This window comes from Lepidochelys kempii, chromosome 5 (assembly GCF_965140265.1).
Source record: "Lepidochelys kempii isolate rLepKem1 chromosome 5, rLepKem1.hap2, whole genome shotgun sequence".
Classification (NCBI taxonomy): Eukaryota; Metazoa; Chordata; order Testudines; family Cheloniidae; genus Lepidochelys; species Lepidochelys kempii.
The window spans coordinates 15178815-15205483 of record NC_133260.1 but is presented as its reverse complement, the minus strand read 5'-3'; the positions used below and the strand labels follow the sequence as shown (position 1 = coordinate 15205483).

Genomic DNA, 26669 nt, shown 5'->3' with positions numbered 1-26669 from the left:
TTAATGCAAACAAACAGATATAGCAAACATCTATTTCCTTCCCCTTTGGATGAAGGTGTCTGATTTTATTTCCCTACATATAAATCATTTTCTTCCCGAGAGAGGGCCTGATTCTGATCTCAAGTACTCTGAGGTGCATCTCCACTGAAGTGTATGGAATAACTGGTGTAAAAGCAGTGTGAACTAAAAGTCACGCTTCACCCATGTCTTTAATGCTACAATATATAGAGGCAAATTCTGTCTCATTCTATTACTAGAAGAAAAATTTTAAAATCCTATCATCTTATTATACTGCCAAAGACCCTCATTAGTCTCAAAGGGTTGATTTTTTTTAAATGTGAAAGATTAAAAAAAAAAAAAAACAAGGACAACCCAACACTTTAAAAGCTGCAATTTTCTTCCCCAAACAGCACCACCCCCCAAGCCTTCTGACAGAAGTTGGAAAGGTTCTTCCCCAGTCTTCCTCTAAGGAAGACAGTGAAAAGATGGTATCCTCTTGACTTTTAGACATTGATTACCAAGTTAGATTATTTTTCTAAATTACACAGTGTGGCCCCAGGAGATAACACGAATTCAGAGGAGGGAGGGAAAAGGATGAAGTCTACAAAAAACAACTAGGTAAGTTCATGGAAGATAGATCCATCAATGGCTATTAGCCAGGATGGGCAAGGATGGCGTCATCAAGTGATCCTGTTTGCCAGAAGCTGGGATTGGATGACTGGGGATGGATCACTTGATTACCTGTTCTGTTCATTCCCTCTGGGGCACCTGGCATTGGCCACTGTCAGCAGACAGGATACTGGGCTAGATGGACCTTTGGTCTGACCAGTATGGCCGTTCTTATATTCATATGACACAGCAGACTCAGGCACAGGGGAAAGGCAATTAGACAAGGAGTATTATCCTCTATATCCATCACCCTGAGGCTCATACTTAACAGCCTGTACCATAGGCAGTGAAGTAATGGGTTAATGCCAGCACTTTAAATGAGACTGAAATGGAATGGTCTCTGCCAGCCAGACTACAGGGATGATGCACAATTGCAAATATGTAAATCTCCTACTCTCTGATTGGCTGTGAGGTCTGCTCTCTCCACAATCACTGGATGGTTATTCATCAATACTGGTGTTGTGTAAATCCTTGTATGCTGATCAACTGAGGCTCGTTAATGCCCACTCAGAGGCAGAGTTTTTGACAATCACTGCAGAGTTATGTAATTTTAAAAAAAAAACGCTCAAAACACGCAACATTGTTAACCCCTCAGCTGGTCTCGAACCTCCCACTGTTGGATCATATTAAAGAAGTTCTGTATTAAAATCACAAATGAGTTTGGTTCCCCAGAGTTTAAATTCCAGGGTATTACTAATTAAGAGGTCTCTTGGTTTTTGGTACTCTTTCTCTCCCTCTATGTGTGAAACTTGCAAGCTGCTAACTGTGTTAGTACATTCTAAGACAGAGTCTGTTCTCAAAGCAGTTCACAGAGAGAGAGACTCAAAACAATACTCTAACAACAGAAACAGCACCCAGAGACTCCCCGCCCTTTTGTTGTATTAACAATTGTGATTAAAATAGAGATAGAGGATGTATGTGGATGGATGCTTGGTGTGGATAATAACTGAATGATCAGGGAGGTGCCAGCCTAAGAATCCAGTGTCCATCGGCTGAAGAAGGCGTCAAGTGGAAATAACCAGAGGACCCCACCCGGAGGGCAGACTGGAATCCACCCAACAGCCTCAAGAATGGGAGAACCAAAGAACAAGATAACATCTTGGAGCCGTCAGGAATGTGCTATCTGCTGATTGATTCAGCAACAGCATGATGAAGCAATTCCCATAGACTGGCATAGGAAGAAATTCCTATAAAAATAGACTCTAAAAAGTGAGAACTTTGGGGTCTGATTCTGCAAACCAACTTCCAGGAGCATCAGATGAGCATCTGACAAGGCCCTGCTCCCTCCTCATGTCCAGGCCACCTGGCCAGTGGCTTGGCATGGGCAACTCTAAGTCTGGTAACTATGATAACAACCTTGCAGAACCTGTGTGTGTGTGTGTGTGTGTGTTTGTATGAATGAATGTGAGAATAAATTTGAGATTGAATGGAATGTTATAACTATAACTAACTGCTTACTATGATTCTTTCTGTATTCACAATAAATGTGGTATTTTGCCTTTTTCCCTTTAATAAGATCCTGCTGGTTTTTATTTTATTGGTACAACACCACTTCTGTGTAAGACTTTTAGGAAGGCAGCAGCAAAGAGATTCCAGTGGCATGTAGCCTCTGCCAATCTCCTTGAAGCTCTGAGTCTGGCTTCCGGATAAATCATAGCACAGAAACAGCCCTGGTTCCATTTGGACATCCTCCTTGAAGAGAGAGAGAAGACAGTGATACTCAGCCATTCGATATTGCTAATCCACCTGCAGCTGTTGATGGAGTGGCACTGAGATGGCTACCATCTTTCCATTCCATCAGTTCCCAGTGAATCGTGGCCAGCCGCCCACGCTCACTTAAAGACTTGTCTTGTGGAGTCTCACAGGACTCAGTCCTGACATTGCCCTTCTTTAATGTTTATGTACAACCGTTAGGTGATACGGTCAGACAAAACAGGCTGCTCCACTACCAGATATACCCAAAACATACACTTCTGTGCAGTCCCACAGGGCAGGAAGGACCCCATGAAAAACTGCTGGCTCAGACTGAACCCAAGACAGACTAAAGTTGTCATAGTTGACAGAAGGACATTATTATTTATATTACTGAAGCACCAAGAGGCCCCAGCTGAGATCCCATTATACTAGGCACATGGTATGAAACAGTCCCTGCCTCAAAGAGCTTACAGTCTAAATAGACAAGACAGGACAGACGATGGGCAGCAGACAGGAAATACTATTATCCATGTTACAGATGGAGAAAAAAGCATGATCAGGTTAAGTGATTGGCCAATTGTCTAAATGTAGATCTCCTGGATCTCAGCCCTGGGTCTGAACCACGGCACCGTCTCTCCTCTCTTCCACTGAATGCATCCGATGAAGTGAGCTGTAGCTCACGAAAGCTTATGCTCAAATAAATTGGTTAGTCTCTAAGGTGCCACAAGTCCTCCTGTTCTTTTTGCAGATACAGACTAACATGACAGCTACTCTGAAATCTCCCATCCTGAAACTCAGGATTGCCACCATGATTGTGAAGCAATTGCTTTCTAGTCTGTTTATTAGCAGGTCTACCTACAAAATAACATGGTAAATCTATGGAGCACTGCTCTTCCCCCACAAACTCTGTCTCCCTGCTCCCCAGGCACCAATATGAAAAGATAAAACTGGCTTAAACTACTGATTCCTGCTCTACTGAAACTCTGGGAAAAACTCCATGAGCCTGACCCTGAGAGATGGTGAGCACCCACAAGTCTCCGCTGACATCATTACACCGCATCTCTTTGGGGATCAGGCTTTTACTCTGCATTTCCCACAGGTGTGCTGTCGTCGCCCTTCTCCTGTTTGAACCAGGCAAGCGAGGGCTGGATACAATAAGGTTGCTGTAGTTAAAAGAAAAATGTAGGTATAGGTGAGGGGTTCCCTCCTGACCACCCAGCTTGAGGAGTAAGTAATCTGTACCCCTCATGTGGAAATTCTGCGATGTGAGAGGCAGTATGGTCCCCTGGACTGGGTGCTGGGCTCAGGAGACTTTGATCCTGGCTCAGCCACTGTGCATCTTCAGCAAATCACTCCACCTCTTTCCTTTCATCCCCATCTGCTGTCTTGCCTATTTAGAACATTGGCTCTTTGGGGCAGGGCCTGAGCTCTTACTGTGCACAATGGAATCCCAGTATTGGTTGGGGCCTCTAGGTGCTACTGGAATATAATGCCCCTTTGCTGGTCATCCCTGCCTCTCATCCCATCTGTTTCCATTGTTCCTATTTTATGATCATTCTGAAAGAGGTCCATTGCCACGAAGGAAGAGAAACACGGCTGTGCTAGTAGAAGCCAACCCCCTTTGGATGTGCTCCTGTTTTCAAACTTCGTTGGTTTTTTTTTTTTTTTTTTTAAATAGGAAATGGAAAGAAGTAGTTGGCAGAATTTAGAGAAGTGGACGTTTAAGGCCAGTTGAGTTTCATTTGCTTATGCCAGGGCTGAATTTGATCCTTAGAGTTCAGTCACATTACTGTCTCTTCATTGGTGCAAGAACAGAAATTAGAACACTAACCCCAGGTATCCTGGGAAGGATGAGTGCGGGAGAAGGGATGTGTCCCCACCATGGTACTCTGGGAACTATGAGTGTGTGAGAGAAAGATCGTTTGTTGCAGCCTTGTGGATTATAGTTACTTTAAATCAGGAGGATGAAAGGGGGACAATTGTACGAGGGCCCCAAGCTCAGGGGAGTCCCCCAAACATCTGTAACTGGGGTGAAATGGGAGGGCATGGGACCCCAGTGAACATGATGCACCAGGGCCCCAGATTTCTCTCGACAGGCCTAATCACTGGGCTTTCTGAGCAATGCCTTTGTACAGAGGGATAGAGTTTAAGGCCACCAACTGCACCTGGCACAATTTAGAGCAGTCCTCTAGTGGCACTATCTACCTGGGTGGACCAGCCCCACACACAGGGAACAGAGAATATACTACCCAGCCCACCAAGCCCTCACATAAACACCTCCCTGGAGACCAGGAACAGCGAATACATTCAAAGCCATCACCGTCAAGGGGATTTCACCTTAGGAAGAAAATTTCTGGGAGATCAACGAGCCTTTGACAACTGCAGCATACCCTGCTGGCCTCCAGTGCCCCTCAACAGTCATACAAACTGCATCAGTAAAAAGCCACAGCTTCCAGTTTTTCCTGACAAATATTAGGTCAGTCCTCAGCACAATGAGCATCACTGATTGAGCTGTTCACAGAAGAGACTTCCAACTGTACATGAATCATCAAAACCTGCTTATGGCCCAGTTTGTTCCCACACGATACCTACCACGCAACCGCCTTACAGCATGCCAGGGCAATGGGGTGGCCATTTTAATTTCACCAGACCAGAAATGCAAAGGCATATCCACCATGAAAATGGGGAGAGATCTGAGTGTATGTGAAGTGAGCGATGGAAGAAACAGTGGGGTACTTCTGCTATTTAGATCTCCAGCCGTGAGAGCTTCCAAGGCCCCAGTCAAATTCCTGAAAGAGCTAACAGAGTTAGCTGATAGCAGAATCCTGAGCCTGATAGCAGAATCTCCAAGAATCATGGTCCTGGAAGATCTCAATATCCGTGTGTACAGCAGACCTGAAGAAAGAGACCCAGCGATGGAACTCCTTGCCAGGAGAGACAAGAATGAGGCCAAACCTGACTGTGATCAGACTGAAGTGTAAGATGGCCCGTAGAGAAAACCTTTCCCTAGGAACAATGTCCTGTTCCACACACACCCACCCAGGCTGCTCCCCCCTTTGGAACACACACATACCCTTCAGCCCAGGGGGATGGATGGGAAGAAAAGATGTTCATTTATTTGTATTTTGAACTTTTATACTTTGTTATAATTTTGTCTGGTGCCTGTAAACTAAGCCAGCAAGCTCTTTAGATTCGATAGTTACAACAGTCCTCTATCCTCCTGTTCTTATCTGCAAAGTGCCCTCTTCTCTCTTTCAATTCCCTCCTTAAAACCCACTTCTGCAAACAATCCTTTCCACCTTCTCCTTGTCAATAAATCCCTCACCAGTCCAGCCCTCATCTTTATCCAAGGTTTTTTTCTCACATTTGCCTTGTCCAACTTTAACCGTCAGTTCTTCCAAGCAGTGAACGTGTTTTCATCTCAGTTTGTAAAGCACAGTGCAAATTCCCCGGGTTGTGTAACAGATTTCTTTTAACAATAATAAATAATAATGTTCAGATGCAATAACTAGGTATGTGTTATTCATTACAACACATAATACTCCCAGCCCCCAGCAGATACAGCCGCACCTCACTTTTCCTTTCCCAAGGTCAGCTTTCCTCTTGAGTCCAAACAACACAAACTGAGCTGACATACAGCAAAAAAGTGTGACTTACTCACTGTTATACAAGTCCATTTTTCTCCTGTTGAGAAAGGCTGCTTTGGTGACCTCTGAGTTGTCGTCCTCCTCCTCATTAGCCAGCAGCAGGAATTCTTTCAGGCTTGCCCACCCCATACCAATGTCATCACTGACACTGCCCTCAACCGTATTCACTCCCCATTCTGTCCAGCCTAGCATAAGCGTAGGCCATTATGGAAGGTGTTAATATGCTTTTACTGGGGGAGGAAAGGAAGGGAGCTACGGAGAGGAAGCCTCCCTGGGGGAAGGGAAGAGACATTCCTGCCACAGCCATCAGACAACATTCCCCTTCCTCTTGCTCACTCCCTTGGTGACCTTTGGCTGAGTCTGCCAAAGGTATAAAGGAAAAGGAGGGCGGGGGGGGGGGGGAAGGGAGAGAAAGAGAGAGGCTAAGATGCAAGAACTGCTGAAAGGACCGAGAGACAGAGGTCTTAGCTTGTCTCTAATAAAGCTTTTTTATAAAGGACTACAGAGTAAAAGAACTGGGTGGATAGGAGGCAGGAGAAAAAGCAAGCACAAGTATTTGAAGGGTGTCATCAAACAGGAGGGCGAATCACAGAGTTTGAAGCCAGTAGGGACCATCAGATCATCTGGACTGAGCTGCTGTATAGCACAGGCCGCCAAAACCACCTGAGCCCGCACTCCAAACCCAACAAACGAAATTAGACCAAAGTATTATCCCCCAACAGGAGACTAGACTAGTATGCGCCACAGGCAGATAATCGGAGGGACTGAGGTGCACCAGTGCTCCAGACCCCCGCCATGTTAGGGAAACAATTAAGTGAGATATACCCAGGTAATCCTGGCAAGTGACCCACACCCGCATGGTGCAGAGGAAGGTGATAAACCCCCAAGGTCACTGCCGATCTGACTGGGTGAAATTCCTTCCTGACCCCACATGTGGCCGTCTGTCACATGCCGAGCATGGGAGCAAGAACCAGCCAGCCAAGCACATGAGAGAGGGACAGCTCAGTGCCACCTCAGAGCCCGGGTGGTCCACGTCCAATGTCCCATCTCCAGTTATGGCCATCCCTCATGCTTCAGAGGAAGGAGACAAGACAAAACAAAACAAAAAAACAACATCCCCAGGCTCTTCAAGGGGGTACAAATAGGAGTGATGGGATGAAGTTACACAAAAGAAAATTTAGGATGAATATCAGGGAGATCTATTAGGCTGTGAAAATGTCTACCAAGGAAGTGGTATAATTCCCATGTTCTTGGGACATTCAAAACTGCACTGAGCCCTAGAAAAAGCACTGCTGGGAACAATCTTGCACTGGCAGGAGGAGTGAAAGATCAGGCTAGTTTTGTCATCTAAGCTGAGGAAAATGCAATATGTGAAAGAGCATGAAAAGCGAAGGAGATTTAAACAATCCTGCCACTTGTAAGAATTCAAGCTGTGATGGGTAACACAGGCAAGGAGAGGTTTCAGAGTAACAGCCGTGTTAGTCTGTATTCGCAAAAAGAAAAGGAGTACTTGTGGCACCTTAGAGACTAACCAATTTATTTGAGCATAAGCTTTCGTGAGCTACAGCTCACTTCATTGGATGCATACTGTGGAAAATACAGAAGATGTTTTTACACACACAGACCATGAAAAAATGGGTGTTTATCACTACAAAAAGTTTTCTCTCCCCCCACCCCACTCTCCTGCTGGTAATAGCTTATCTAAAGTGATCACTCTCCTTACAATGTGTATGATAATCAAGGTGGGCCATTTCCAGCACAAATCCAGGGTTTAACAAGAACGTTTGAGGAAGGGGGGGTGGGAAAGGAATAAACAAGGGGAAATAGGTTACTTTTTATAATGAATCAACCATTCCCAGTCTCTATTCAAGCCTAAGTTAATTGTATCCAATTTGCAAATTAATTCCAATTCAGCAATCTCTCTTTAGAATCTGTTTCTGAAGTTTTTCTGTTGTAATATCGCAACTTTCATGTCTGTAATCGCGTGACCAGGGAGATTGAAGTGTTCTCCGATTGGTTTATGAACGTTATAATTCTTGACATCTGATTTGTGTCCATTTATTCTTTTACGTAGAGACTGTCCAGTTTGACCAATATACAAGGCAAAGGGGCATTGCTGGCACATGATGGCATATATCACATTGGCAGATATGATCACTTTAGATAAGCTATTACCAGCAGGAGAGTGGGGTGGGGGGACAGAAAACCTTTTGTAGTGATAAAAACCCATTTTTTCATGGTCTGTGTGTATAAAAACATCTTCTGTATTTTCCACAGTATGCATCTGATGAAGTGAGCTGTAGCTCACGAAAGCTTATGCTCAAATAAATTGGTTAGTCTCTAAGGTGCCACAAGTACAGGCAAGGAGAGTGCTGTCAGAGCCACCTAGGCCTGCCTTTCATTGCCTGAACCATCCTCATCTGGCTTTGTCTTCGAAGAGACCTGACAAGGGCAGAATGTTCCTACGGGAAGGAATGGTACCTGCACAGCATCACCTCCCCTGGAAATCCACAAATGCACTTCTGTGGGTAGCTCCCAGGGTTGGACCCAACAGGTCCTGGAGGGTGAGAAGGGGACAAGATGCTCTTCTAAGCCTTGTACCCTGCTGACCCAGCAGATCTCCCTCCATCTGGCTTCCAACATCGCTAATCCCCCTGTGGAGTTCCATCTGCAGCTACTACCGAGCAGCCTGAGAGCTGGGCCGAACAGGAGAAGGGCCACAGCAACTGCACAACAGGGCTGCTGTGCATCGAGGACCGTCACAGCTTGCATAACTCCGGGGGTTCCCAGTATGCAGCTTGGGTCTGGTGATCCGTTTAGAGTCACCACCTATCACAAACGATGACTGGCTGAACCCATTCTCATGAGTCCATCCTGTGAGACAAGATTAGCTAAGGGTATTAAAAAAAATCCCAAAGCTGGTTATGCCTAGATGCCATGAAACAGAGAGCCTGCAACATCAGGTCCCAACCTCCCTCCAAGGATGAGCCCTAGAGCCACCATTTTAGGGTTTGAAAACAGCAGAGTCGTCACCGCTGCTGCCAATCCTGATAACTAATAAGCAAAAACACTTTGCTCAGGGACAAAGATGGGAAAAGAAAATCTCAGCATAACTTGGCTCTTTATTTTCATTTGTTTAGAGATTTTAAAGTATCCATGCTGATAATGAATCACTGGTTTTCTGAATTAATTTTCTGTTATCCAAATGAATTTTAATTCACATTGGGTTTCATACAAAGTCACAACATACTCATTGGGATGACAGATATGGCAATTTCTTGCAATATCTTTGGGAGAGCTTACTGTATTACATTTACGTATTATTGGGCCACAGATTGTATGTAATTCCATGGGGGAGGATGACCACAGCTCCTCCAGGAATTAAGAAGAGTGGGGGGTGATTGGGCAAATTCTCCCAGATTATAACCCCTCCAATGAGGTACAACCACCAGCAGAGGCTCAGATTTACTAGTTCAAACTGGATTCTCCAAAGACCAACAGACAAGAACAGGACTTTTGGCTAAATACCCTGAGTTTAAACTGTCTCAGGACCCGCTTTCTGATCCAACAAGCAGACAGAACATTCTGTCCAAGGGGGCCCCCAATCCTTCCTGCGAAGGGTTGAAAGGACTTTGGCCTATTGAGGCCCCATAAGACTGATGGGTGACCTCTGGTAAGCATGTGTAGAGGAACTTTTATTGTTTTAATATGTTTTTTTCTGTAATGCTTTCACCTTAAGAATAAATGTGCTTGCTTAGAAAGGGCTGTGCAATAACTTTTGACCGAGGGAAACCACAGCTGTTCATAGCCTTCCAAGAGAAAGCAAAGTGCAGACACTGGCCTGTTTAGGCAGTCAGGCTTGCTGGGGATGTCACAGTGCCAGCAGAGAACTGTACAGCCTTGGAAACCACTGGTCAGGAGGGAAAGAGACATGGGTCTCCACCCTAGAGAGGTGACAGCTGAGGAGCTGGAAGACTGAGAGTGGGACTGAGAGTCCTCGAGAGACCACGGAGGTGGAATACAGGGGCAGCTGCCCTGAACTGTCACACTGACAACACACTAGAACATATTACTAAACAATCAATTTGTAACCACCTAGAGGATAATAGGGTTATAAGGAATAGCCAGCATGGAAGAACAAATCATACCCAACCAATCTAATTTCCCTCTTTGACAGGGATACCAGCCTAGTGGATAGGGGAGAAGCAGTAGATGTGATTTATCTTGATTTGTAGTAAGGCTTTGCACACTGTCCCACATGACAGTCTCATAAGCAAACTAGGGAAACGTGATTTAGATGAAATTACAATAAGGTGGGTGCACAACTGGTTGAAAGACCATACTCAAAGAGCAGTTATTAATATTTCACTGTCAAACTGGGAGGAAGTGCCTAATAGGGTCCCACAGGGGTCTGTCCTGGGTCCAGTACTATTCAATATTATTTATTAGTGACTTGGATAATGCAGTGGAGAGTATGCTCATAAAATCTGTGGATGACACCAACCTGGGAGGGGTTGCAAGCATTCTGGAGGGTAGGATTAGAATTCAAAATGACCTTGACAAATTGGAGAATTGGTCTGAAATCAGTAAGTCGAAATTCAATAAAGACAAGTGCAAAGTGCTATATTCAGGAAGGAAAAATCAAATGGACGAGTACAAAATAGGGAATAACTGGCTAGGTGGTAGAACATCTTAAAAGGATCTGGGGATTATAGTGGATCACAAATTGAATATGAGTCAACAATGTGATGCAGTTGCAAAAAAAGCTGGGGTATATTAACATGTAAGACATGGAAGGTAACTGTCCTGTTCTACTTGGCACTGGAGCCTTAGCTTCAGTATGGTGTCCAGTTTCGGGTGGCACGCTTTAGGAGAGATGTGGACAAATCGGAGAGAGTCCAGAGGAAAGCCATAAAAATGATAAAAGGTTTAGAAACCCTAACTATGAGGAAAGATTAAGTATACCGGGCATGTTTAATCTTGAGAGAAGAAAACTGAGAGGGGACCTGATAACAGTCTTCAAATATGTTAAGGATGGCATAAAAGGGACTGTAATCAATTGTTCTCCATGTCCATCGAAGGTAGGATAAGAAGTAATCAGCTTAATCTGCAGCATGGGAGATTTACATTAGATATTAGTAAAAAAAAATTCAACTATAAGGATAGCTAAGTAATGGAGTAGGTTATCAAGGGAGCTTGTGGAATTCCCATCCGTTGGAGGTTTTTAAGAACAGGTCAGACAAACACCTCTCAGGGATGCTCTAGGTTTACTGGGTCCCGCTTCAGCACAAGTGGCTGGACTAGGTGGCCTCTCAGGATCCCTTCCAGCCCTACATTACTATGATTAAACATCACATGGGGGAATGTTGTCTAGTGGTTGAGAGAATATTGTTTAGTGTGTGCCACAATATTGTCTAGTGTGTGTCACAAGTGTGACACACTGGGGAGTGTGTGCTAAACATCCCCCTTTGTGCTGATGTAGAGAGGATATGATTTGGTACAGGTCCCAACTGGGTAGCATTACCAGTCATGCTTTTAGCTCTGAAGGTCCCTGGTTCATTTCCCAGCACCTATCATGATTACGACACACTGGGAATTGAACCAGGGACCTGCAGAGCTAAAAGCATGACTGGTAATGCTACCCAGTTGGGACCTGTACCAATTCATATCCTCTCTGCATCAGCACAAAGGGGGATGTTTAGCACACACAAGACAATATTGTGACACACACTAGACAATATTCTCAATTGGGGTTCTTAGGCATATAGGGCTTCTGGGTTCTCCTAGTTTATAATAATGACTCACTTAATTTCTCTGTGCCTCAGTTTACTCATCTCTCCACTCACAGTGGTGTTGTTACAAGCTTAATGTTTACAGCATGCCCTGGCACACACAGATAAAGGTTGCTATGTAAGTACAAAATAATTACTCACAGTGTTTCCCTTTTTTTGCTGTTGTGTTTGTTTCAAGAGCAGAACTTATCTTACTGCCAGTTATTTAGCTCTGTTCTTGAATGGGGCTACAGAGGCACAGCTGATGAAATTGCGATTCACAACTCCATTAAATGGGCCATATGATTGCTTTTCCTAAAAATGTCTTCTACAAGCAGCAGAAGGCATAAAAGCTTTAAAACTGGCTGGAAAAAAATTCTCTTCAACATTTAGATAATATTTTAACACTTTAGCTTATTTTTGTATTTGCAAGTCGGAGGCTTCTGCCAAAGTCATTAAAGGTCGGGGTCCCACCATGCTTTCTATCTATCCCCCCATCTCATGTAAATGATGGAGGGCAGTGTTGTTTGGTGGATAGTACATTGGCCTGGGAGTCAGGAGACCTGGGTTCTGATCTTGTCGCTGCCACAAACCTGCTGTGTGAGCAAGTCTCTTCATTTATCTGTGCCTGTTTTCCTTCCCATCTTTTGTCTGTCTTGACAATTTAGACCGGGGTGGGCAAACTTTTTGGCCCTAGGGTCACATCTGGGAATAGAAGTTGTATGGCGGGCCATGAATGCTCACCAAATTGGGGTTGGGGTGTGGGAGGGGGTGAGGGCTCTGTGGTGGGGCCAGAAATGAGGAGTTCAGGGTGTGGGAGGGGGCTCCGGGCTGGGATGCGGGAGTGGGGTGAGGGCTCTGGCTGATGGGTGTAGGCTCTGGGGTGGGGATGGGGATGAGGAGTTTGGGGTGTAGGAGAGTGCTCTGAGCTGGGACAGTGGGGTTCAGAGGGCAGGATGGGGATCAGGGCTGGGGCAGGGGGCTGGGGCGTGGGGAGAGGCTCAGGGGTGCAGGCTCGCAGCGGTACTTACCTCAAGCGGCTCCCAGAAGAAAAGGCATGTCCCTTCTCCAGCTCCTACGTGCTCATTGGAGCGTCGGAGGGGGTCATTGGAGCACGTAGGAGCCAGAGCGGGGACATGCTGCGGCTTCCAGGAGCTGTGTGGAGCGGCCCCCGACCCAGCTCCCCAGCTGAAGCGCCAGAGTGGGGCCATGCCGTGGATTCTGAGAGCTGCATGGTGCGGCCCCCAACCCTGCTCCCTGGCTGGAGCGGGGCAAGCCCCAGACACTGCTCCCCAGAGGGAGCTCGCAGGCTGGCTTAAAACGTAGTTTGCCAAACCCTGATTTAGACTGTAGATTCCTCAGGGCAGGGATTGTCTCTTCTGATAAACCACATGAGTTTATACAGTACCTATCATGATACAGCCCTGATCTTGGTTGGGGTCGCTAGGTGCTATTTTAATATAATATAAACAACAACAGCAGCTCACTCTTTTGCTTTCCTCAGACTCTGCCCTCTGTGAGATGATTCTGCATGTCCTAGTCCCCTGTGGTTTGGATTTAGGCATTATTTACCTTTCAGAACTATAACACTTTTTGTACTGCTGGATTCTGCATGATTGGTGTCCTTAAGGATGGGATCTTGGGACTCTGAGCTTTAATTCAAAGGGCTGTGAGGGACAGAAGGATCCAAAAACCCATGCAAGTACAGAATAATTCAAAGGGATAGATGGGGGGGGATGTTAATAATCGAAAAGAAAGAATAAATAACCAAGGACACTATCAGAATTGTAAATCAACAGCTTAGCTAATACACGGGTGAGAAAATGAGGCATTACCTCCCTGAGGCAGGTATAAATGGGACAGACAAGGACTCGGAAGGGCTCCCCAGTGTTGCTCCTCATGGTGCCGAAGACTTCGCAGAGGAAGGTGATGAACCCCAGCCAACGCTCCACATCGCCCTGCTGCAGCTCCTCCCGCATTGTGAAATCTTTCTGCAAAAGGGACAGACAACAGGCGGCATCAGCAAAACCACATCTCACTGGAAGAAGCAATGGCTGTCTAGGGAGGGAATTAAGAAAAGAGGAAATTGAAACTGGAGGGACAGAGAGAGACAGACTGACTCTTTAGTAATGAGCATGCAGATTACTCAGTGTAAGTGCAGTGGCTGAAATTTCAACACAGCATAAAGCAGGTATTGTAGAAATATCATCATCAGCTGCACAATGCAATAGAAACAATTGCCCTTTGGCCTTTCTGCCTTTTGTAACATATGTGAGTGTTCAATTCAATATGCAAAAAAAATAGGGCTGGTTTAACGGGTGTGGCAAACACAAAAGGCACACGAGCCATGCAGGCAGCACACATAGTGCCTGGTTTTTCAGCTCAAGGGAACTCATGTCACCACAGATAAGTTCAGTCTGTCTACACCTCTCTCAAAGTTAGCACCTATAGGGACCACATTGTCCCCTGTGCTAGGACCAGGGCTTCCCTGGGCCGCTGGTGATTCTTGGCTGCTGCAACTGCTCCTTGGCACCCTCTAAATTACAGCAGGGGACTGGCCCCCTGCCCACCTGGATGAGGACCAAGAGAGTACAATGTTGGCATTAAAAAGTCACCCCCTCCTGTGTCATACTGTTGCCACAATGAAGGATTGTGGGAATTATGCAACTCCAGATGCAAGGTCAGGATCAGATGCACAGCGAGTTATGTCTCTCTTCACTGGCCCTCTAGTCTAATCCATAGATAATAATGGTGGCTAACAAAGCAGAGAAAGTGAGAACATAAACAGGTGAGGGACAGGGGAAGAAAAGAATGACAGAGAAAAACAGAAATACAATAAAATAGAATCTTAACCTTTTTTAAACAGGAAATTTGGTACTTTACTTTTACAGTGACCAAATAAAAATTATGATGCTATAATCCAAGTGTATATAGTGCTCAGGACAAGGGGATGTTTCCTAAACCCCTTTCTGATGTTATAGCAGCTTGTTTCAAGAAATATCACAGCAGCCTGCTTATTTCCACTCTTAATTACCTTTCTTTATGATTATAGTTTAGTCGACATAATGCCGAGAAAAATTACAGAACAAGTTCATTCTCAAGTATAACATAAAAAACTACAGGCGAAGTGTGTGTTCAATGTGTGTGCAGCTCCATATATGAAATCCAGCAACTAAAATGCTAATTATTTAAGTATCTTTTCTACATCAGTTTATTCCTATTGATAAAAACTAAAAGCGATAGATTGTTGCACCCAATGCTCTAATCTGCACCTGCAGTGTGGAGACAGCTGTGCAGAAGAACCACCAGTGAGAAGGGTACTGATTTATAAAGTGCGAAGTACTGATGTTTAAATGCATGTAAGTGAAGCAGTTCCTGAAGAAACCCAAGTGAGAGCTTTGTGATTTATTTTATTATGCAACAATATGTGCAAAAGACTCAAGAGACGTCAATCGGTGCCCTCCTAATGCTCAAAAGTGAGCATTCAGTCTCCAGCTGGAAGCACAAGCCTTGCCCACTTGGTGTAGCCCTCTGTCCCCCTCTGGTGGTGGGTAGGCCACCAAGGTAGGCCCTCTATAGCAGGGGTGGGCAAATTACGCATCCGGCCCTCCAGACATTTTAATGTGGCCCTCAAGCTCCCGGCAGGGAGTAGGGTCTGGGGCTTGCCCCGCTCTGGCACTCCAGCTGGGGAATGGGATTGGGGGCTTGCCCCGCTCCGCGTGACTCCTGAAAGCGGTATGTCCCCCCTCAGGCTCCTATGCATAGGGGCAGCCAGGGGGCTCTGCAGGCTGCCCCCGCCCCAAGCACCGCCCCAGCAGCTCCCATTGGCTGGGAACAGCGGCCAATGGGAGCTGCAGGGGCGGCGCCTGCGGACAGGGGCAGTGTGCAGAGCTGCCTGGCCGCGCCTTCACGTAGAAGCCAGAGAGGGGACATGCTGCTGCTTCTGGGAGCTGCTTGAGGTAAGTGCTGGCCGGAGCCTGCACCCCTGACCCCCTCCCACGCCCAAACCCCTTTCCCCAGCCCTGATCCCCCTCCCGCCCTCCGAACCCCTCAGTCCCAGCCCAGAGCACCCTCCTGCACCCCCAACTCCTCATCCCCAGCTCCACCTCAGAGCCTGCATCCCCAGCTGGAGCCCTCACCCCCTACCACACCCCAACCTCCAATTCTGTGAATATTCATGGCCCGCCATACAATTTCAATACCCAGATGTGGCCCTCGGGCCAAAGAGTTTGCCCACCCCTGTTCTATAGCCTTGGTTCTTTCCTCTCAGGCAGCAGAGGCTAATTCATTAAGATCCAGAGATTCCCAGGTTCAATCTCCACTGCCAACAACCCATCCAGAGGTGTCAGTGCTATAGAAGCACCTTCTGTTGGTCCTACGTCTCTTCCAGTTCTACAGCACCTGGGCACACTCCTGCGTCACAGTCCTTGAAGGAAAGGATATTTCTGAAGTGTGCCATTCCCTTGAGGTTATTTAATAGCTTGTTCTAGAGCTTTCACTCAACGTTTAGTTTAAAAAATATATCGACAGAACAAAAACATCAATGTGACTATTGAGCAATTAAACATAAAAACACTCTAGCGTTTGGCCACATGCCTAGACATCTTAACCTCTTCCCTTTGGGACTGGATCACTCCACTAGCCCTCCTTTCTCCACTGTGCTCACATTCTTTCCAGATGGGAGAGGTAAAGCAAAGTATGGTTCAGACTGCATCTCCGAGCACCCGTAATGCTTATAGCTTTGTGCTGAGGTAGAGAGGATTCTTTGATTTTCGTAGCTTTCAATGCTTCCGCCTGCAAGACAGCTCCAGTTCCATGGAGACAGGCACTTTCTCGACTCCTGAGGTTCCTCTGCCAGCGCCTGACATCTCTCCACCCCTTTAAAGGCACATCCCTGTGGAATGAGGATGAGCCGCACTGCAGTAGGAGCAGCTCCATTCTCCTCAGCCTGAGTTCCTCCTGGGCGCTCCCTGAGAAATGCCTTGTCCTCTCTCCTCCCCTTTTGGGAGCACAGGCTCTACTTTCATGGGGGGTTTACACTTCCTAGCTGCACTGCACCTTCGGTGTAGCAGAGGAAGGCTCCTTGGACTTTCATCATCTCCTTACACAGCCAAGCAGTGCTAGTCACAATCCAACCATTGGCATTTTGCTGCAGGATCTCACATACCCTCCACCAACTCCAATGTCTTCCCCTCCAAATCCTGAGGCTTCCATGTAAACCCCAGTTTCCTGCCTGACAATGTTTACTGAGGCACTGCTATTTCCTGCATGGAACCACATCAATCCAGTTTAAAAGCCATTTAATGTCTAAAGATTCCCGAGGCATTCTGGGAAATTCTTAGCCGCTTGGGATAACCACATGAACTCTGGCACGGTGATTTAGATTGCAAAGCCAAAAATGGCTCCATGCAAGCTTGGGGGGGGAGGGAGGAGGAGGGGGAAGAGCCATGTATATATTCAACTCCCCTGCGGATTCACCTTGAGAGATGCAATGGGTCCATGCAGAAACTTGGTTTTGTATTTTTAAGCTTCCTTAAGGAGGCAGTCCCTCTATCATCCCTAAAAACCTATCATAAAAAACCCAGGCTGGGATACCTTACAGTTTAAATAAGAAATTCCGGGAGATTTATATCTTGATCGTGTCCGGAGAGGTGGGTTTGTTGCCAGCTCAAACACTTCAAGCTGAAAATACACCTTTCCTTATTTACTGTAAGTAATTCATAGCAGATTATTGGGAAACTGCATGGAGAGTTAGGATGCAGTTTTGGAACTGTGCAGAGAACACTTAAGGGACACTGCACCACATGCTCTTCCTTCAAATTCCTGCTTAACACACACTCCCCTTCAGCAAAGCCTTCCCGAGAAACGCCTCCAAAGAAATTCATTTTAAAAATACAAACATCTGCCCTGCTTTGAGATTCATCCTGACTACCACTGGATGTATCTGAACTGTAATATGTAGCTTTTTAGACTGTAAGTTCTATGAAGCAGAAACATCTTTTCTTCTTTATCAGCGACACAAAAAGCATGGGGCCAGGGCTAAAATATTTTGGTCATAAACTTCCTTTGATTCATAGCAGAGCTGTCATTGGGACAACTGAGCAAAGATGGGGCGGGGTAAAGCACTGGACTGGGACTAAGGAGACCTGGGTTACATTCTCAGCTTTGTCATTGCCTGCTGGGTGACCTAGGGCAAGTCACCTCACCTCTGTGTGCCTCAGTTTCTCCATCTGTAGGATGGGGATAATAATACTACCCTCCTTTGTAAAGCACTTTGAGATCTACGGATAATAAAAGCTAGGGCTGATGATGAAGCTAGGGCTGATGATGATGATGAAGACCAAAGGTAGATTAAGGCCATTCTGAAGTAACTAATCAATCATCATCTGGCAACATAAACAGAGGATGCAGCTGCTCGTGGTGAACAAGGAACAGTCTACAAAATGACGCAGCTTATCAATGGTAAACAGCAGACACCAAAAAACCACTCTCATCAGGAGCAAACAAGGCCACCTACTAACAACCAAAGAAAAAGAACAAGAAGAATTGCTGAACAGGGAGCCACCTAAAGAGGAAGCAAATGTCCAGGAGGCAGAAGAAGATCTTATTATCAACACAGACACCCCAACTAAGGAAGAGATCATTCAAGCCATCAAATCCTTAAAAAATGGGAAAGCTCCTGGCAAGGATAACTTGAATGCAGAATTGTTCAAGGTAAATCCTAAATTAGCAGCATCCTGGCCCCTCTATTTACATCAGTCTGGGAAAGGGGAAAAATGCCAGATGAGTGGACCAATGGGGTTATAGTGAAGATACCAAAGAAAGGAACTCTCAGTGATTGCAATAACTGGCGTGGTATCACACTTTTATCTGTGCCAGCAAAGTATTGCGTAAGAACATAGTCCAGTGTATATCAGAGGCAGTTGACAGCATTCTCAGAAAAGAGCAAGCTGGTTTTCGGAGAGGGCGTGGATGCACAGACCACATCTTTATTCTACGAAACATAATAAAACAGTGCTTAGAATGGCAACAGCAACTCTACATAAAGTTCATAGACTTTGAGAAGGCCTTTGATAGCATTCACAGGACCAGGCTATGGCATATTCTGTGGCATATGGAATTCCTTTCTGTATAATCAACGTAATCAGAAGCTTCTATTTCAACTTTACATGCAGTGTTGATCACAGTGAGCTCAGTTTTGAAGTCAAAAGAGGAGCACGTCAGGGGTGTGTCATGTCTGCAATCCTCTTCAGCATTGCGATTGACTGGGTAATGTGGCGTACAACAGAAGACATGCCAAATGGACACTCTTCTCATCCCTTGAAGCCCTGGACTTTGCAGATGATCTCGCTCTCCTATCACATACCCAACTCCATATACAAGAAAAAACAACTCGACTCAGTGCATTCAGCCAGCAAATTGGACTGAAAATCAACTGCAATAAGACAGATATCATGACCTTTAATATTGCCTCACCATCACCAGTATGGATAGAGGCTTATGTTCTCACCAATGTAGAAACATTCACATACTTGGGCAGCACCATCAGCCAGGACAGAAACAAGCCAGGACATCCGGAACAAAATCAATAAAGCCAGGAACACCTTCAGGAGCTTAAATATAGTCTGGAAATCATCCAAATACAACACCAAAACCAAACTCAAGATTTATCAGAGTTGCATACTTTCAACACTACTTTATAGTGCAGAATGCTGGGGAATGAGAAAGTATGACATGTCCAAATTCTCTTCATTCCGTACAAACCGCCTCAGAAAAATCCTCCGTATCTTTTGGCCCAGAACAATCTCAAACCAGGATCTATTGACACAGTGCAGCCAAGAGGATCTGAGCACCATCATTGCCAGGAGGCGTTGGAGATGGATTGGTCATGTGCTTCGGATAGAAACGGATTCCATCACCAGAGTAGCAATATGATGGACACCTGAAGGCAAGCGAAAACAAGGCCGCCTGAAAACAACATGGGGAAGAGCTGTGGAAGCCCAGCTGAAAAACCTGGGGCAAGCTGGGGAATCATTGAAAGATTTGCCAGAAACAGACAGGAGTGGAGGAGCTTCATCACTGCCCTAAACGCCAGAGACGTAATGGGAACATGATGATGATGAAGTAAATAAACTTTTATTATAAGTTACTACTGCCTTCTACAATGTGGGGAAATGATTCAGGGGACTTAAGTCAATAGCTATTTCTATCCCTTGTTTATCTGGGATTTGCATGCACAATTGCAGTGTTTTGTTTCTGCAACTACTTGTTTAAGTTTGTAGAAAACCTGGCCTGAAAGGTGTAATCATTATGATTCAGAGTCAGCATCATTTAGATGAGGTTCCTCCTAGAACTCACACCTCTCTTAGACCTATTTCATATCTCTGGGACACCATTCAGTTCTGCCCATTCTACAGCTTTAAACCAAACAGTAACCAGGTCTCCTGACTCTGTTACAATTGTAGCCTACTCACAGCCTAAACCAGACAAACAAAAAATTAATTCGGGCTCCAATTTCACCTACTCACTAATGAACTCTTCCAATGAAACCTGCACACTCCTTGGCCTGATTTGCACCCCTTGCTCTGGAGAAGATCAAAAGTGGCAGAGGCTGTCCTGGGGGACACTGCATGGCCCGTACCAGTACTATGCCTGGTTGTACCCACAGTATTGTTATGTTAAGTGCTGACAGTTAAGGGTGTTGCAAGGATAGAAATAAAGCTCCCCATTCCAAGGAGCAAACAAAGAAAGCCCACACAACCAGCAGAGCCCGTTGTGTAGAAAAGCAGCTGCGAGCTTTCCTATAACCATGGTCTGGCAACACTGCACACCAAGCCACTCAACACCAGGACCTGGCTATCGGTTTCTCAAAGCATCCAGCGCTTCCACGAGAGCAAATCCCTTGTTCCAAGCGACACAAAAGGCCTCACTGGATCACTGCCGTTTCATTTGTTCCCCACCCATAAGATCACTCATCTGCGTCTCACGCTGTCCTCCATCTAGAAGACAATGGAGCCCTTTCGGACCACAATCGGCCAACGGCCCCATTCACCTAGAGCACAGCCAGCCTCCGAGCCACAGTCCGCACTGCAAACAGCTGTCTCTGAAACGCTCGAATAAGAACTAATGTGCTAAGTCAGGGCGGCTACCTTTTCCAGCTGTTCTGTTATTCTAACTGAAGCATCCCTGCTGACAGAGGTAAAGCAGCTTTTACTGAACCCTTCTTAAAAACCTCACTGTGTTTTTTACACCGACTTCTTCTATGAATTGTTTTTATCAGGTAGGCCCCCTTGGGGCTGTGACAGTATCTTCCTGTGTGCTCTGTGCAAGGCCTGTAGGTGGTTGGCATGCAAATAAATGCTATTTTTTAAGTGCTTAAATAGCACGTCTCCTCCTCTGAGCACTTTAGGAACATTAAGGGATTCATCATGTGATGACCTCCCAGGTACCGGGACCAGCTAAGGACTCTTTCTTCAGCATTTCCATAGTTTATAGCAAGAATACAAGCAGTGCTTGATGGAGAAGGGTAACTAGCAAGAGAGCAACATTTTTGTTTTATTTATGGGGAGACTGTAAGCCCAGTTCGGCTTGTACTGGTGTAAATCTGGAGTAACTCCCCTGGAGATACTATGGATTTACACTGGTGTAACTGAGCAGAACTATCTGTGTAAGTAAGGCTCTGTATGCTCACAGGAAAAGGAGGAACATTCCCGCAGGCTCTCCTGTCTCTCAACTGCAAGGTTAAGTATAAGAGACCTCAGTCTTTATCACCGCGTTGTCCTGTAGCTTTTAGTACAAGCCATTCTCCTTTGCTCTACCCCTAAGCAATATATATTAATAATATATAGAGAGCAGTATATACACATACACATTAGAAAGGTGACTGAAAAGAGAAAAAAGAGCCAATTTCTATACTCTAGCCTAGACAGACGTGCATTTTCACACTATGCATTTTTTAAATATCCATGCAACTTTAAAATCTACATTCCTAGCTTGACAAGATTTTTTTTTTTTTTTGGGGTAATAAAAAAAACCCTGTCCTAATTCTGTCAAATCCTATTTCTTCTGTCAGGCACTGCAAGGAACATCCATTTTAGAGATCGGATTTTGACAAAGTCAGGTTTTGATCGTTAAAACTGTGAATAATTGCTGATTTAATATAATTAAATTAAGGTTTAGGGTGGACTTGGTTGCTGACCTATAAACTGCATCCCTTTGACCTGATCAGGGTCATGAAACCTCTTTTCAGATCTGCATGCAAATGAAAATGAAGATATCCTAGCACTGAATATTCATTCTGGTTCAGAGAAACCAGATCTCAGGCACTTCCAGGCATTTAGCATGCCATCAGAATGCTTCGGCCACCTGAGGATTATAGGTAGCAATGACATCCATCACTGGAGGGAGAAACTGGCCCTAAATTCCACAAGCACTAAATTAGTTGAATGTATTATTTGTATCAAATTAGTCACTCAGCTCTATTTATCATGCTTAGCATGTATGTGACATTTTGTGTCCAAACAACTTTATTTAATGTAGCATCTTCCATATGCACAGTGCCCCACAATGCTTTCTACTGCTAAATAATAAATAGTTTCTGAGATGGAAATCCAAGAGGTAAAGCTGGGGGAGAGAGCTCTGTGTGCAGACTGGAGATGAGCTGGTGAGGTCAATGAGGTGCTGAGATACAGGAAGATTGTTTCAGGCTGCATTAGTGAAGGCTCTCACATCACCAATGTGCAGGAAGCTGGGATAAATCCTCGGTAGATTTCAAAATACATTTTAAGTAGGGGCCAAGTTTTTCAAGCATGAGTGACTAAAGTTAGACACCAAATAGTTGACCTGGCCTTTCAAGAGTGTTGAACACCTGCAGTTCCCACTGGCTTTTCTGGCCCACTCCCAGACCATCCCCATGTTCACCTTCTGCTCCCATTCTATATAAACAACTGGGGCTGCTCAACCTGCCAAACCCTTCATGCAGTCTCCATGCTGAGCTTAAGTGGTGCATAGGGTCTAGTGCCAATGTGAATCTGGCCTTTAGACAGCATCCTTCACTAGCAGCATGGCACTTATGAGGATGAACAAAACATCACGGTACGAAACTGCAGAAAAACCTGAGTGTCTCTGGATTAAGTTTAGAAGAGTGTGCAACAAGAGTGATGTAGTGGTAGGAGTCTGCTATAGACCACCGGACCAGGGGGATGAGGTAGATGAGGCTTTCTTCCGGCAGCTCACGGAAGCTACTAGATCGCATGCCCTGATTCTCATGGGTGACTTTAATTTTCCTGATATCTGCTGGGAGAGCAATACAGCGGTGCACAGACAATCCAGGAAGTTTTTGGAAAGCGTAGGGGACAATTTCCTGGTGCAAGTGCTAGAGGAGCCAACTAGGGGGGGCGCTTTTCTTGACCTGCTGCTCACAAACCGGGTAGAATTAGTGGGGGAAGCAAAAGTGGATGGGAATCTGGGAGGCAGTGACCATGAGTTGGTTGAGTTCAGGATCCTGACGCAGGGAAGAAAGGTAAGCAGCAGGATACGGACCCTGGACTTCAGGAAAGCAGACTTCGACTCCCTCAGGGAACGGATGGCCAGGATCCCCTGGGGGACTAACTTGAAGGGGAAAGGAGTCCAGGAGAGCTGGCTGTATTTCAAGGAATCCCTGTTGAGGTTACAGGGACAAACCATCCCAATGAGTCGAAAGAATAGTAAATATGGCAGGCGACCAGCTTGGCTTAATGGTGAAATCCTAGCGGATCTTAAACATAAAAAAGAAGCTTACAAGAAGTGGAAGGTTGGACTTATGACCAGGGAAGAGTATAAAAATATTGCTCGGGCATGTAGGAATGATATCAGGAGGGCCAAATCGCACCTGGAGCTACAGCTAGCCAGAGATGTCAAGAATAACAAGAAGGGTTTCTTCAGGTATGTTGGCAACAAGAAGAAAGCCAAGGAATGTGTGGGCCCCTTACTGAATGAGGGAGGCAACCTAGTGACAGAGGATGTGGAAAAAGCTAATGTACTCAATGCTTTTTTTGCCTCTGTTTTCACTAACAAGGTCAGCTCCCAGACTACTGCGCTGGGCATCACAAAATGGGGATGAGATGGCCAGCCCTCTGTGGAGATAGAGGTGGTTAGGGACTATTTAGAAAAGCTGGACGTGCACAAGTCCATGGGGCTGGACGAGTTGCATCCGAGAGTGCTGAAGGAATTGGAGGCTGTGATTGCAAGAGCCACTGGCCATTATCTTTGAAAACTCGTGGCGAACCGGGGAAGTCCCGGATGACTGGAAAAAGGCTAATGTAGTGCCAATCTTTAAAAAAGGGAAGAAGGAGGATCCTGGGAACTACAGGCCAGTCAGCCTCACCTCAGTCCCTGGAAAAATCATGGAGCAGGTCCTCAAAGAATCAATCCTGAAGCACTTGCATGAGAGGAAAGTGATCAGGAACAGTCAGCATGGATTCACCAAGGGAAGGTCATGCCTGACTAATCTAATCGCCTTTTATGATGAGATTACTGGTTCTGTGGATGAAGGGAAAGCAGTGGATGTATTGTTTCTAGACTTTAGCAAAGCTTTTGACACGGTCTCCCACAGTATTCTTGTCAGCAAGTTAAGGAAGTATGGGCTGGATGAATGCACTATAAGGTGGGTAGAAAGCTGGCTAGATTGTCGGGCTCAACGGGTAGTGATCAATGGCTCCATGTCTAGTTGGCAGCCGGTGTCAAGTGGAGTGCCCCAGGGGTCGGTCCTGGGGCCGGTTTTGTTCAATATCTTCATAAATGATCTGGAGGATGGTGTGGATTGCACTCTCAGCAAATTTGCGGATGATACTTTACTGGGAGGAGTGGTAGATACGCTGGAGGGGAGGGATAGGATACAGAAGGACCTAGACAAATTGGAGGATTGGGCCAAAAGAAATCTGATGAGGTTCAATAAGGATAAGTGCAGGGTCCTGCACTTAGGACGGAAGAACCCAATGCACAGCTACAGACTAGGGACCGAATGGCTAGGCAGCAGTTCTGCGGAAAAGGACCTAGGGGTGACAGTGGACGAGAAGCTGGATATGAGTCAGCAGTGTGCCCTTGTTGCCAAGAAGGCCAATGGCATTTTGGGATGTATAAGTAGGGGCATAGCGAGCAGATCGAGGGACGTGATCGTTCCCCTCTATTCGACATTGGTGAGGCCTCATCTGGAGTACTGTGTCCAATTTTGGGCCCCACACTTCAAGAAGGATGTGGATAAATTGGAGAGAGTCCAGCGAAGGGCAACAAAAATGATTAGGGGACTGGAACACATGAGTTATGAGGAGAGGCTGAGGGAGCTGGGATTGTTTAGCCTGCAGAAGAGAAGAATGAGGGGGCATTTGATAGCTGCTTTCAACTACCTGAAAGGGGGTTCCAAAGAGGATGGCTCTAGACTGTTCTCAATGGTAGCAGATGACAGAACGAGGAGTAATGGTCTCAAGTTGCAGTGGGGGAGGTTTAGATTGGATATTAGGAAAAACTTTTTCACTAAGAGGGTGGTGAAATACTGGAATGCGTTACCTAGGGAGGTGGTAGAATCTCCTTCCTTAGAGGTTTTTAAGGTCAGGCTTGACAAAGCCCTGGGTGGGATGATTTAACTGGGAATTGGTCCTGCTTCGAGCAGGGGGTTGGACTAGATGACCTTCTGGGGTCCCTTCCAACCCTGATATTCTATGATTCTATGATCACACTGCAGACGTTGGGAGAAAAGGACATAATTCCATTTGGATTTCAAAAAACAACTCAATTGGCCACAAAACTCCCAGCAACCAAAATGACTGCATTACAGGAGCACAAAGGGCTCCCACTGAGACAGAGCTCCATTGTGCTAGGCACTGTGCAAATGCACAGTCTAAAAAGACAAGATGGACAAAGGGTGGGAAGCGGAGCAGAGAGATGGCGGCATAGAGCAGGTCAGTGCCAGAGCTGAGAATAGAACTCGGCCCTCCCGACTCAATAGTCCAGTGCCCTAACCACTAGCCTGCGCTGCTGCTCTCGTTGACTATGCATTAGCTCTGCTGGATGAATGGACGCTGAAAACTACCGTGTGAGTGTTCACCATAAAAACACCATTCTAAAGTGGAACAAAGAGGCAAAGACTTCATGAAGCTGGGATACACACTGACTGTTATAATGAAACAAAATGTAAGAGAATCCCCCTCCCACCATGAAATTTAATTTGCCATAGAAATACTTTCTTAACCCAGAAAAAATAACCTCTGGGAGGCAGATTGGCTTGCTCAGCATGCTCAGGTTGTGATGCCAGTCCAATGAGCAAGTTCTCTTTCATCAGCTTGACTATATTTTTAAACACGAACTGTATTACTAATCTGAAGATGTCTTGGACTCCAGATAGTCCACGTGCATTCACCAGATTGCTTTCCTCCAGAGCCCACAGATTAAAATACATCCTATTTATACCAGGTAGCAGGCTTGATCTCACGGACCCCTATGACCTGGAGAAAAGATCGTTACAAAACCACGCAGCAAATGGGGGAAAGTGTAAGGGGCATCTCAAGAGGTTCCAGATTGGAAGGAAGAGCTCTGATAGGGCAAATTATACCTCTCAACGTACAATACAGGGGTATGTACGAGATGCCTCAAATCCGAGTGAAGAATGTGCTTAATTACCCTTGGCTAGCAGCGGATGGCCTGCTGAGGGTGCTCAAAAGGGACAAAAATCACAAGGAACCGCTCTCACTCTCTTGGGCCCAGCCCCAATCCCTGCCCTTGTACTTTCGGAGGACAAGGACTGGGAGGGGCTAACACAGCTGGCAGTGCTGGCCTCCCCATGGGGCCGGGGAAGGAAGATTCCTTGTCCTGGACCCACCTCTACTTTGCACTGGCCAGCAGAGCTGAGTTGGTG

At 45.8% G+C, this 26669-nt stretch overlaps 1 protein-coding gene across 7 annotated transcripts in view; it reads right to left on the bottom strand.

Moving 5' to 3' along the window:
• CTIF (cap binding complex dependent translation initiation factor) overlaps nucleotides 1-26669 on the bottom strand; it is a 347267-nt gene that overhangs the window by 26478 nt on the left and 294120 nt on the right. For all 7 annotated transcript variants that reach the window (XM_073343500.1, XM_073343502.1, XM_073343501.1 and 4 more), the window contains one exon: nucleotides 13618-13773. In XM_073343500.1, coding sequence (XP_073199601.1) covers nucleotides 13618-13773 — 156 coding nt within the window. The remainder of the gene's footprint in view (nucleotides 1-13617; nucleotides 13774-26669) is intronic.